The following is a 13,639-nucleotide window of genomic DNA, read 5'->3' on the forward strand; positions in this document are numbered from 1 at the left end:
TTAGCTTTAAAGCTTGATTTACTTCACATTACCAATGAAAGAGCCACCATTTGACCAGGATCACCCCCCCTTCTACATTAGTCAACAGAAGACTTTCATTACAATCGGTTTTTCAATGATGATCCCCGGCTCTCACCAGGAGGGGGCGTCATTTGTAAATTGCAGTAACAGCGTTTTAATCAAATGATAAGATGATACCCTTGCATATCCATGAACGAGTTTTATAGTTGATATTCTTTATTTACAACAAAACCTGCAGCTTTCTGCATCATAAAAATAAGGTTTAAAATTGGATCCATTTTCCACTTGAACAAAGAATTGTTAAAAAAACAAAAACAGTATAGGTAAAATACATTGGTTCATTTAAATAACTTCTATTAATGTTCGTAGTGAGACGTGTAGTGCAAAAAAACAAGATATGAAACTAAAGTGGAGTCCGGCATGTTTGGAGGAGCCGAGTCTTCATTCAACACATAATTGAAAACACAAGAGTGTGGGCACCCAAACTAGCAAGACCACCATCTCGGTCTCACGCAGAAGCTTATTGCATTGAGAGGTTCCTTCAAACTGACGATCTTGTCACGATGGAGGTCGAGAAATACCTGAGACCCAAATATATATTTAAAAAAAACTGTATTCCCTGTTGACTGGTGAATAGCAAAAGAACATGAGGAACTAAAAGGATGAAACTCTTGGTCAAACCCTGTTTCAATGCTTCAACAAGCATCATACTTTTACCTGATTGTCCCTATCTACTTCTACATTTGCCCATGGCATCCGTTGCAGACTGAAACTTCTCATGTGCTGATGAGAACAATAAAAAATGGTCATATAAAAGAAAGGGTCTTTCAAGGTGAGTGATGTTTGCAGTCTTTCAAGTAAGCTCAGTCTTTAGCACCACTGTGGATGTCTGAGGAAGAAACCGCCTGTCAACTGTCCTTGAAGATAAATAAGATGTCCTCGTCCGTGCCGTAGCTGCGACGAGCCTCCTCGAAGTTCTCCACGCTAGTGTAGCACACTCCTGGAAACACACGGCGCAGGAAACAACATTAGCATGTAGCACAGGATGACGCATTCATATAGAGAAAAGGGTCGGGATCATGACGTGCCAGGTTGGAGAAGAAAGAGGACATGATGTATATAAGCTGAGCAAACAAATAAGAAATAACCACGCCACAACAAATACACAGGAAACACCTGCAGCCTGCTTGTTTACATTTATTTCATTGGACAGGTTAAGCCAGCTCTGCAGACTTTTTTCTGCACCTGCAAGCCTGTGAGGTCGTGATGGAACTCAACATTGAGCATCATGTTAACTTTTAATCCGTTTAATTAGTCATTCCTGCTTAATTAGAGACTTATAGAGACCATTTTAAAAAAAACAATAAAGATAAGGGAGAACTTATTTTCTGAAGTGCTTCTCACCCTTTAATTGCATTTTTTAAATAACCACCTAATAGAACCGTAAACATTTTTCATTTGTAGTTGTATCTGCTGAATTGTTTTTAATCAAACCATGATTATATGATAATTAACAAGAGTATAAGCAGTAGAAAATGCAATGTTTTGTATATTCTGTTTTTAACAGTTATTGCTGTGCCCGTTTTTTGCTCATGCAGAAAGTATTTAATTTAGGCGTGTGTTCAAAGTCGTCTCTCCTAAGTGTGTTTGGGATGAGAGGGAGTTAGGGAGCTGGTGACTGCCAGGACACTTTGGAAAATCAGATGATTGGCAGGATGAAGACAGAATGCAAGAACTTGCCTGTAATGTTCAATATTAATATTTTGGGTTTTTAATCGTTTACATTTCTAGACCAGTTTTCAGCTGGCTTACTTCATTATATCCTACTGCACTGTAACATGCTTATTATAAATGTAATGGTTTTTAAAGGTTATTTGTAAACTTTGGATACACTGATATAAAATGTGGCTACAAAATGGTGAAATGGATTAGTGGTTTACGTGGATACATCAAGTTAAAAACAGAAGTTTCACCATTTATAGTTGTGAAAGATTGATGACAATCAACATGTCCTTCTTCTTTCTTGTCTATTTATCAAGTCCTGTAAAGTGAATGGTGTGCTTCAAGTGAAAGTGGGCAGGACTCAAGGGTACTTGTGTCTGTTTGCCCCCCCCTCCCTTGACTCCTGTGACCCCTCAACCACCACACTAATGAGTACATTGTTTCCAGATTAAGGAGGCAGACTTCACACAGTTAGAATGAAAAAATACACTGATGATCGATGGGTCAGGAAATAATGTAGATATTTTGGGTAGCATTAAGGTTTTTTTTTAGGTAAAACTATCCCAAAATAAACAAGTCGATACAGACTTAATAAAACCCTTCATAACCTTCACTAAAACTAGTTATGATTCTGCTTGCTTAGTTTTAAATTCATCGTGTTGCTTACTGACTTAACAAGTGGACTGAAACACTTACGGTCTGAATATGCAGGGTTGTTGTAAAATATACAGCCAGTCGTCCTGTTGTAGCCGCTGATCACCACAAAGTGACCCTGGTACTCTGGTTTCCTGCAGAAGCACTTCTGGCCCACAGGTAGGAAGCAGCAGTATTTGACAGGCGAGGAGCAGAGCTCGCAGGTCAAGATGACGGCGTTGACCAAGACAATGGCGACGTGTCCCTGCTCCAGATGAGACTGGATCTCCTCGACTGACACGGAGCTGAAGGAGAGCACAACATCAGTACAAGTCTTCTGTGTGATAAGGAGAGATAAATAATACACACCATTTCTTCACTATAGCTCCTTTGCTTCCTGCTTTCAGGAAGAGTTCGTTCACACGATCTTCCTCCGTGTCAAAATGCTTTTTGTAAAAGGACTGAAAAAAGACCGAATTTAGAAGATATTCAGCTTCAATGTCAATTTTCAAGAAGCAGTAAGTTACCTGATTCTTAAAGCCCTTATCAACACCAAGTGTCTGCGTGCAAAAGCAATGCCTGATTCCCAGATGGCACATGAGGTAGGCCAGGTCAATCGTCCAGACGCTCTCGGTCATCTTCAGCTCCCAGCACACTCGCTGAAACTCCTCATCGGAGGTCGGACGGAGATACCTTCCAAAACAATGAACACCTTTTTTTAAACACAGTTTCGCTGACTGACTGGAAGAATGAGTCGAAGACAATCAAGGTTAAGGCTTTTTCCGCTTCAGATCATTTGCACAACAATAGATCTACTCACAAGTCAACAGACTCTCACTTTGCTGACATTATCATAACCAACAAGCCATTCAACACTGAAACCTCCCCCCCCCCCCTACATTTACAGACACAAATGACTGGCTTTTCTAGACAAATGCTTTTATTGACTGCTTGTAAATGGATTCATTTATTCCCCCCAAATATAGGTGTTTAATAACAATGATCAAACAATAGTAATCACAATGGATATATGTATAAACAACTAGGTTGTCAGCCAGGCTAATACTATCACTTTATAATACATGTTTAAGAAGAAAAAACTTTTCAAGTTCAATTTTAACAGTTTAGATGGCGAGGTTAAGCTCAACGACTCCAACTTACAAAAAAAGCAAATCAATAATTTTACATTTTCAAAACCACTTGTGAACTCAACACCACCACTTCTATTAATCTATAACCAATACGTTATTCCGTCCACTCCAGGAGAGAGACTCACTTGAGGACCATCCTGGAACAGGCCAAGCCGCAGTCCCAGTGGTAGAGCTGCCTGATGGGGGGTACATCCAGCAGGACGACATTCTCTGGGGATGGAGTGTTATTATTAGGACGAATAGCAAAACTTGTCTGCGAGCAAGATAAAATATGAAACAGTATCACCAACCTGTCATTCTGTAGAGGGACCGTTGAGAGGAAAAGTCTTCTTCTCGCCTCGCTCAGGTCAACACTTATGCATTTTGAAGCAGGACTTGTTTGCCTCACCGATGCTAACTGGCAGCAACAACTGCTAGTTTAGCCTCCTTTCTTGCGACGACAGCACAAGCAACATCCGGCAAAAAAAGAAAATACACATCTAGTGTAAGCTCCCGCTAAAATATGAAAAGTAAGGACAGGCGGTAGCGTTTATTTAGAGACGCTCCACATTTCTCTCGGTCTGTTGTTTGCTATCCGACTCTTCTTCGTCGTTGGTTTTAGAACAGCTGCTGTCACTTCCGTTAGGACGACCCCTGGTGAGCAGGAGAAGCGGTGCAGTGATGTCTGCAGGCCTACAAGGCCACGTTCATTGCTGAAATTAAATGGACTTATTTATTAACTATTTAAATATAACTGATCTTTTTGAAGTATAACTGGACACAAAAGCGACTAATACACAAATTATTTGTCGAATAATTAATAAATTGAATAATTAACACACATCAACGTCCTAACACTAACATTGCCCAAACAACAAAAAAAAACGTTTAAGAGTTTACATTACAAAAAAAGATGTTCCAACAGTTTTTTTTTAATTGAAGATATTTTGTTTAATTGTGTTTTTAAATGAAAGTAACCTCTTTTTGATCGAAGCCATTTTTAATGTTTTTTTTTTTAAAGAAAGCAACTTTTTTATTGAATAATAAAGTTAAAAACTACCTTCAAGAAACATCTTAAGACATTTTTATTTGTGCAGGCTTTTCCTTGATTTTCTGGAACTCCTGTTGTGTTATCAGTTTTATCTTGATCTTTTATACATTTATATATTTTATTGAGGATTGTTTTGATTGTTTAAGCGCTTTGTGACCCTGGTCTGGAAAAGCGCTCTACAAATATAAATTACCTATCGGTACTTACTTACTTCACAGATAGCAAAGTGCAGAGATGTAAAGGTGATATATTGTCAAAATGAAGTTGCAGTTACTTGTTTAATATATTGAATCAACTTGTGAGTGATTTTGTTGATGATGGTTTTTCATGTTTAAAAAGCATTTTTTGATATAAAAATAAAAAATAAATGTTACAGTTCTGCAGAATAACAGTATTTGTCTTTTTGTTTAAGTGTACCACCAAATTTTAGACCAATTTCCCTGGGTTTGGCATTGGCAGGGAAAAACATAATCCAACTATGAATATTAATATAAAGTACATACAGAGTCAAGCATCAGTATCCACATCTGACATGTCAAGTCATTTATGTGGCCTTTAGGCTGCAGTTGTTTCAAGCTTAATCCAATTCTAATCACAATCGCCAACAAAATGTGATCACCTCTAATAATGTCTCTTCTATTGACTTGGTTCAAGAATCCTGGGATCCTGAATTAGAAATTTCAACTTGTGTGTGTTTGATTAAAGTAAAAATATCAGTAGTAAGACTCTTAAATTATATTATAATCAGCAGTTCTTGGAAGTGTTTGATTTAATCAAGTGTTGTAAATTAAACCTCTGAGTACACATTCTGCAATGTTGCCTTTATCTGTTGACAAGCTCTGTCTTGGCTGCCCTTTTCTCCATGATCAAATCGACTCTTGTCATTTTGTGACTCACAGGCTCAGAAAATCTTCAAGAATCCAATTTCACAGTTGTTTTGTTTTTTATATTATTCACAATGCTTTCCTGAATGCATAACAAATGTAAATGAAAATGTAAAAATAAAAGAGTTAATATATATTTATAATGTTCAAGTTAATGAGATTAGTCAGTTTTACAATATATTTTGACATGTAGTGTGGAAGAATTACATCAATACACTTGAACATGACATGTAGATCTTTTACTTATTCAAAATTTTAAATATAATTTATCTCTTAATGTTGCAGAACAAAATATGCATCGATGTGTTACAGCTACCTCATCGATGCCAAGACTTTTCTGTGAGCACGTACTCTCCCTTAGTTACAGCTAAGGGGTGAAGGGGAAAGTTGTTGTGGTAGGTCAGGTGGTTTCAATCCTTCTACAATGTCTCATCACATTGGTCTTCAGTACAATTAAAGTTATAATACAAAGCTACAAAGCTTTACATGGTCTAGCACCAACATACAGTTGAGGTCAAAATTATTAAAACCCTTGTGAAATTAGAAAAACTCTTGATATCTCTCAGGAAATGACCATTAACAACAAGTGTTTTTGTTGCATTTGTTTCCAAAATACCAAAGACAACATTTTCACTAAGTTTGATTAGAATATTTTATTGATGGACTAAATTGAAACAACAAAGGGCAAAAATAAGTTGTCCAGAATGATTAGCCCCCTGACCATTAATAGTCCCGCCACAGATTCTCAATAGGATTGAGATATGGGATGTGTGTTGGTCACTCCAGGACCTTGGTTTTGGTATCCTTTAGGAACTGTTGGACCAATTTCGATGTGTTCTTCGGGTCATTGTCTTGCCGAAAGACCCAGCGACGACATAAGGATAGACTACAAGCAGATTTTTGCATATGATTCCTCAAAATTTAGACATAATTTAATTTTTTCATGATGCCATGCACCCGAACAAGGCTCCCTGTGCCCGAGGTTGCAAAACAGCCCCACAGCATGAAGCCCCCTTAACCATGGATAACTGTGGGAGCTGTGTTCTTTGGATTGTAGGCCTCTTTCGTTTCTTCACCAAACATATGCCACATCCATGGGCCCAAATAGTTCCAGTTTAGTCCCATCAGACGAAAGTAGAGACTTTCAAAGTCATTTACCCTTCAAATGTTTACGGGAAAATTTAAGTCTTGCTGTGATGTCCCACTCTTTGAGTAAAGGGGTCATTCTCTGACGATGGTCGTGAAGCCCACCATTCTGAAGAGCCCTTACAACTGGGTTCTTTGAAACATCAACTCCAGAAGAGGCCAGTTCAGCAACTATCATCTTGGCGGATGTCCAGAGGGTTCTTGCTGACATCTCTGACGATTTTCATGCCGGGCATGTGGAAATTGTGGATCTTCTTCCAATGCCACCCGTGCAGTTGCCTGCCCAGCAGACGGACAAAGGCGCCAACGCTCTGGCAAACTTCTCCAGAGTGTGCCGCTCAGCATCATTGTCTATGACCTCATCATTGAGACCTTCTTTGCTACCAAGCCTTTATTGTCATTCTGGATTCACAAAGTACATACATCAACGTCCTACCAATAACATTGTACTGTACACAGAACAAAATTTTGTTTGCAATACTGGCTCAGAAATGTTATTAAGTGCAAAGATTTAGAAATATATGAGCGCAAAAAGTGCATGTCTACATATGTACAGCTAAAATAGATGCAAGAAGCAGTTTGTTTTAAAAATAATTTAGAAAAAGTTCGTTGTAACAACCATTAATAACATCAATATGAAAAGCTTAATAAAGATAATTTAAAAACAGTTATGGCTGGAACTATGGCTGGAATAAAGCAACAATATATGCTTTGGCAGCGAACTTCAACATACAACATAACTTAAGTTTCAGTTCAGCAGTCTGATTGCCTGTGGGAAAAAGCTGTTGTGGAACCTGGTGGTTCTGCACTGGAAGCTACAGAACCTCTTCCAGAGGCCAGGAGGGAAAACGGGCCATAATGGGGGTGTGTGGAGTCTTTGACCATATTCCTGGCTCGGGACAAGCTGCGCTTTACTGCGATGGCCTGAATGGCACATCAACTTCACCGACAGTAGGGGGGTATCTTGAAGTTGGTAATAGCCCGTATGCCTCGCCACATATTTCTGGTGTCAGTGTCTCCCTGGAACAAGCCCTGCATTTTTTTTTGCTGTGGGCCCACTTTGCTAGTCTGATGGCACGGTTCAGGTTTGCTCTTGCTGTCTTCAGAACGTCTTTATCCCCAGAATGGAAGGCAGAGTTCCGAACTTTTAGCATTCTGTGTACTTCCACAGTCATCCAGACTATCTGGTTAGCACGGGTAATCATGTTTCTCGTGGTGCTGATGTCCTCAGTACATTTGTGAATGTAGGCTGACACAAATGGCATACTCCTTGATGTTAATGTAATTGTTGTTTGTGGCCACTACTTTAAACATGTCCCAATCCGTGCACTCAAAACAGTCTAGTACTGCCTCCATCTTACCCTCTGACCACATCCTCACCTGCCTAATTTAAGATTTCTCTCTGATCAGCAGGGGCTTATAAAAAGTAATTGGCATGAAGGATAAGTGGTCAGAAGAGCACAGATGGAGGCGGGGAGCTGCTCTGAATAAGTCCTTAATATTTTAGAAAGCCATGTCTAAAATGTTCTCTCCCCTGGTTGCATAATCCACATGGTGAAAATATGGGAGAACTGTCTTCATGTTAGCCTGGTTAAAATCCCCAGCTACAATAAAAACACTCTCAGTGTGGACCAATTGCAGCTCACTAAAGGTTTTGTACAGAACACTCATGGCTTCACTTTTATTTGCGCTGGGGGGCACATACACAGCACTGATGGTGACAATGTTGAACTCCGATGGCAGATAAAAAGGTCTGCAGTTTACAGTCAAGAGTTCGATGTCTGGTGAGCAGTAACTTGAGAGTATTGTAGCATTTCTACACAAGTTGTTGTTAATGTAGATACACAAACCAACTCCTCGGGATTTACCGTTGAGTGCGCTGCTCCTGTCTGAATGGAAAGTGGCAAGCCCCCCGAAACTGACAGCATTGTCTGGGAAGAAATTAAGCCATATCTCTGTCAGAATTAGAGCGCAACAGTTCTTCTCTTGTCCTGATAGTAGTTCTGACTGCAGATGATCCACTTTGTATTCAGGGAACGAACGTTGGAGAGGAAGATGGATGGAAGCGACGTTGAGTATGGGTTAGCCTTCAACTTAGCCGTTAGCCCACCTTGGCGTCCCCACTTCAGTCTCCGATCACATCGCCCCCGCTTTCTTCTCTATCTGCGAGTGTTGCCCACACCCTCCGCAGCTCCGTGTGCCGGTGGATATGTCCTGCATAGCAGTCCGAGGCTACGTCAACGCTCTCGAACAGATGATGTTATGGAGCCCCAGCAGATGTAAGCGATCACATGCTGTCTTGGTATAAGCGTTAGCTGATTTTAGCAACCTACACAACGTATTTTGGCCAGTTATAATAGCTTTATCCGAAACTTTATCATGAGCAAATGCAGTCGCAGCCAGACAGGGTTCCTGCACCAAGCCATTTAAATGGTGAACAGTGAGTTTGCCTGCCCTTGGTGCTTGATACTGCAACGTCCAGGTCCCTGCTCAGTGTAAACAATTACCCCGTCACACACAAGATCTGTATGGATATGGACACACTCAAATTGGCATGGTGGGCATGGCAGCCTTCTCAGTTAGCTACACCAACCAAAATCCTCCTGTGTCTCAGCTGTCCCACCTAGATTTTGACCTTTTCTGTGCTCTGGGCTTCTCTGTTATGAACAACACAGGCTCCACCATTCTGACAGTGTCAACACCCTGGCTGAGCCCTCCTGCCCTACTCTGCTGTCATTTCTCACTCATTTCTTCGCTTTATGCCCCCCCCTGTTAGATTAAAAATTATGATACACTAAATGTGTACGCCATACTTAAATGAATGCTAAAAGATAATCAAAATCCACCACACAAGCAAGGGTCTGATCAACCCCAGCTGGCCCGCCCAAGTAAAGACTTGTTGAAAGGCCCGAAATGTGTGATGATCTGAGGAACATCACTAAGAATGTGTCCCAGTACATCGCAAGATGTATCTTTCATTAATTTGGTAAAGCCAGACTAGCCAGAAGATACACTGACCAATCAGAGGAGAGATACAGTGGATATTATTTAGACCCCGGATGTTAAGAGACATTTAATTTAGTAATGAATTATCTGCTGCAATATTTTGAAGCTCCATTTAATTTAACTTGCATTTGTTGGTGTATTGATTTAAATGCTAGTGTTTCATTATTTTGTTGACCATCCAAATGACTCGTTACTGGGTCGTAAAAATGTATGTAAATACTTTTACAGGTTTTAACCCTGGAAGTGCTGGTGAGGATATTGAATTCAGTGTTTTGGCCAGAGAACTTCAGTAGTCAGTTGAATTTTGACACCGGGTCAACTCTCAACAGCCGACCCCACATTTGAACAGAATATGTGTAGTTAAAATAATTCATCAGGTGTCCCTGGAGTCTTCACGCAGTGCAGGTATTTGGAACAAGCACGATTGGTCTGGAGTAGACTTTCCTGTTGATGAGGACCACAGCTTTTGCCACTTCTGGCAGGCTTGAAGATTGGGGAGATAGTTTGCTGGTGAAGTGGAGCCAGAACTGATCCACTAAATTCTGGCAGTGGCGCCACCTCTGTCGCCCCATGTTTTGCCGCATAAACTGCTTGAGTTAGAGATGCAACTCGCTGCCCCATCAGTAGGATGTTTGGTGCAATGGGATCAGGATCAGCAACATGGTGTAGTGTGTAGTGGAGGTGTAGCCCAGTGGTTTAGAATTTTTAAATCCCCTCCACTTCGGTCAGGACAGTGTTCAGCACATCTTCCGAGACAGCCTGGCTTCCAACTGCTACCTGGAGAGCATTCTTTATTGACCTGACCTCTCTTTCCCATGCACCACCAAAGTGGGGAGAACCTGGTGGATTGAATTTGAACACAATTTGCTAGTCCTCTAGCTGTGATCTAAGATGAGGTTCATTCCTATCTTGACCAAGTATGGCCGGAAGCAGTCAACACCTGTCCAATAAAAGGGTGGACAGAGGAGTAGGAGGTGGGATCTTTGACAGCTTTTGAGCTCTACAGCGCTGACTGTCATGGCAGTTGATGATGTTTGACTGCCTTCTGCCCCCTCAAAATCCAGTACTGTCTCCTGCGTTCAGCATAGACTCCTTCTGCTCCTGGATGAAAGAGTCTTTCATCAAACACTTTGATGAGGAGCTTTGTAACTAGATGATGTGGATCTAGTACAATTGGGTGGATCTCTAAGTGTGCAAAGTGCAGTCTTCTTAGTTGCCCCCCAACACTAAAGACCTGCAGAGTGGAATCCTATTCTGGTGCGTCCCATGTCGGCAGGAACCAAACACTACGCAGTGAATTGGATCGACCCTACTTTGGCTACAACAACCTCAAGAGGAATAATACCCCAAGAGTCTGCGAGAGCGGGGGCGCAAGATGACTCATCGATAGACCACACAGTAACAGACCATGGAACGGAAATGACGACGACTCGGATTACCAGCACGGTTACTGATGAAGAAACAACACTGGCAGGACACAAGCTACAAAGCTGCATCTGCGGCTGTAAAAAGACATCAAAAAAGGGTCTTAAGATTCACCAGCGGAAGAAAAAGGTGCCCGAAGCAGCTTCAGAAGGGGCCTCACATTTATCACTACTTCCTCAGAGGTAGGAAAAGTCAGTCGATTGAAACCCAGTGACAGGATGCTCACCACAGCCCACAGGGTGTCAGAACCCCAGAGGAAGCACAGCCAGTCACAAATGGAAGTGAGTACTCAGCCCATCCAGCAGCAGCTAGCAGTAGAAAAGATGGAGGGACAGAAGCCGTTGATTTTGTGGCCTAAATCCTGCCAGAAAAAAAAGAGTGGGGAAACATCGATATAGACCTTGTCCATCTTATTGAATGTCTGGAAGGTGGAGTTGCAAGGAAGCTGGACAAGATGGGAGAGATCATCTATACCTATGGTGCAGAGAGATTTGGGGTTAAAAGCAGCACACAGAAGGAACCGTTAGCCAAGCTCATGTCCAGAAGACAGCAAGAAATAGAGCGGCTGGTGAAAGAAAGAAGATGCCTAAGGAAACGGTGGAAGGCCACAGAAACCGAAAAGAAAGGGCCTGAGGAATAACAGGTTGATGTCAAGCAATGCCTTGCAACACTGAGAAGAGCAGAATGCCTGAGAAAGCAATGCAAAAAGAAAGGGCGAATGAGGACTTCCTTCTAAAGAGATCCCTTCAAGTTTGTCAAAGACATCTTTGCCAAGGAGATAACCGGGACACTCCCAGTTAGGGAATGCACCTGAAGAAAACCTATTATGTCAACCAGAGGTATGAACCTGTCATAATTCTCGATGATATGCCACTAATCCAACCACCTGACGGAAGTAGGGATAATGGCAGGCTGCACAATTGCTCCACTGGCTTTCACCATGGCCATGGAACTCATTATTCAAGCATCTGGATGGGTGGTCGGAGGAGAACGTCTGAAAAGTTGGTTGCGGCTTCCTCCAATCAGGGCGTATATGGATGACATGATGACAATACCAACAACAAAGGCAACATCAGATGGGCACTAATGGAGATTAAACCCAGTAAGTTCCGCAGTATCTCCTTGATCAAAGGCCAATTGTCCAATGAGAGGTTCCATATCAACGTTGAGCCGATACCAATGAAGAAGAATCCAGCAAGGCCTGTGTAGGGTTAACAAGCTCTTTCCAGGAATTGAATTTGGTTGCAAAAGGAAATAAAGTCAATACAATAACTAAAAGGGACAAACAAGGAACAACTAAGCTAATAACAGAAAACAAACCACACACTACCTGAAAGAACTCAAGGATACAAACTAGAACAAAAGCAAAATACCTAAAACGAGGACTAGGCAAAACTGAGGGAACTTAACTTGGTGAGCAGAGGGGAAGGACTGGAGGTAGCACAGAGAATTGGAGCAGGAGCGCAGAGTGGATGTAAATTATAGACTGGCAAGGAGTAGTGGCTAGGAGTCTTCTTTTGTAGGAAAGTTGCTAGTAAGGTTACTGATTGCTTGATTGCCTGCACCTGCCGTCACCAAGCCTCAAGTGCAGAGAGAGGGAGACCTGCTCAAGCACTTTGTAGTATTTCTCTGGATTCTCTCTTGAGTAATGCACTTGACAAGATCCTCAGTTGATTTCTGATTTCTTTCACAGCAGTTGATGTAGTGCTGATCATTATGGAAGAAAAGGCACTGAACCTGGTACCTTTTTTTGACTGGAAATTGTTCCTTAATGCTGTATGTAAACCTATCTTGCTAGTAGCAATTAACTAGCTGGCTTGACAATCGCTTCTGTTGAGCTTAGGATTGTAGCCATATAGCAAAGTCCTGCAGATGTTACTGGTTCAGACTGGCTGAAATAAGTTTCCCTTGCAGCTGTAATTTAAATAAAGCCATCTCTGAAGTACTTTAGGAACTTGCTTAGCAGACGATCGCCATGTGAGCAGTTAAGCTCAATTCCCTTTGGTCCCTCTAAGGCAGGGGTGGCCAACCAGTCAGAGCCTAAGAGACACATTTTTTTTACTGTGTTACCGCAAAGAGCCACATCATACACATGGGCACACATGAACATTGCCTCATCCCTTCCTCACACACACACAGACCTCTGCTTAGCCAGATTTATTGTAAATGTCACACACCAACATGATAATCTAAACAGAATTTGACTTCTACAGACCACGGGCCAGTCATTTTCAACAATGAACATTGTGTGCACTGTCTCACACACAAACTCTCAGTTCAACCAAGTCCACAAACAAGAATCTAATAATTAAAAAATGTTTTTTCTCTTACTATGCATGTTGCTTAGTGGGACTTCTGGCATTCCTTGCCTTGAACAAACCTCTTCAGATCTGGCTTGTATTCAGTTGTTGCCACTCGAAGCAATTATTTCACATGGGTGTCAGTCAGAACAGATCGTTGCTTTGATTTCACATGTTTCAGGTTAGAAAACACAGACTCGCAGACGTATGTTGACCCAAATATTGACAGTATCTTAAGCGTTTGACATTGGGGTATTTTTCCATTGGCACACTTTTCCAGAACTCAATGGCCCCTTACCTTAAAGCAGGTTTCAGTTGGTC

General features: G+C 41.4%; 1 protein-coding gene across 1 annotated transcript; it reads right to left on the reverse strand.

The window, feature by feature from the left end:
* Window positions 1–79: 79 nt before the first annotated feature.
* Window positions 80–4,106, reverse strand: gucd1 (guanylyl cyclase domain containing 1). Its single transcript, XM_087796535.1, has 6 exons — window positions 3,818–4,106; window positions 3,653–3,737; window positions 2,904–3,069; window positions 2,746–2,837; window positions 2,440–2,681; window positions 80–1,021 (listed from the first exon to the last, which is right to left on the reverse strand). The coding sequence occupies exons 1-6, from the start codon at window positions 3,822–3,824 to the stop codon at window positions 930–932; spliced, it is 684 nt and encodes a 227-aa protein (XP_087652661.1). The 5' UTR covers window positions 3,825–4,106; the 3' UTR covers window positions 80–929.
* Between the last annotated feature and the right edge of the window lie 9,533 nt (window positions 4,107–13,639).

Source organism: Callionymus lyra, chromosome 1 (genome assembly GCF_982586985.1).
Source record: "Callionymus lyra chromosome 1, fCalLyr1.hap1.1, whole genome shotgun sequence".
Taxonomy (NCBI): domain Eukaryota; kingdom Metazoa; phylum Chordata; class Actinopteri; order Syngnathiformes; family Callionymidae; genus Callionymus; species Callionymus lyra.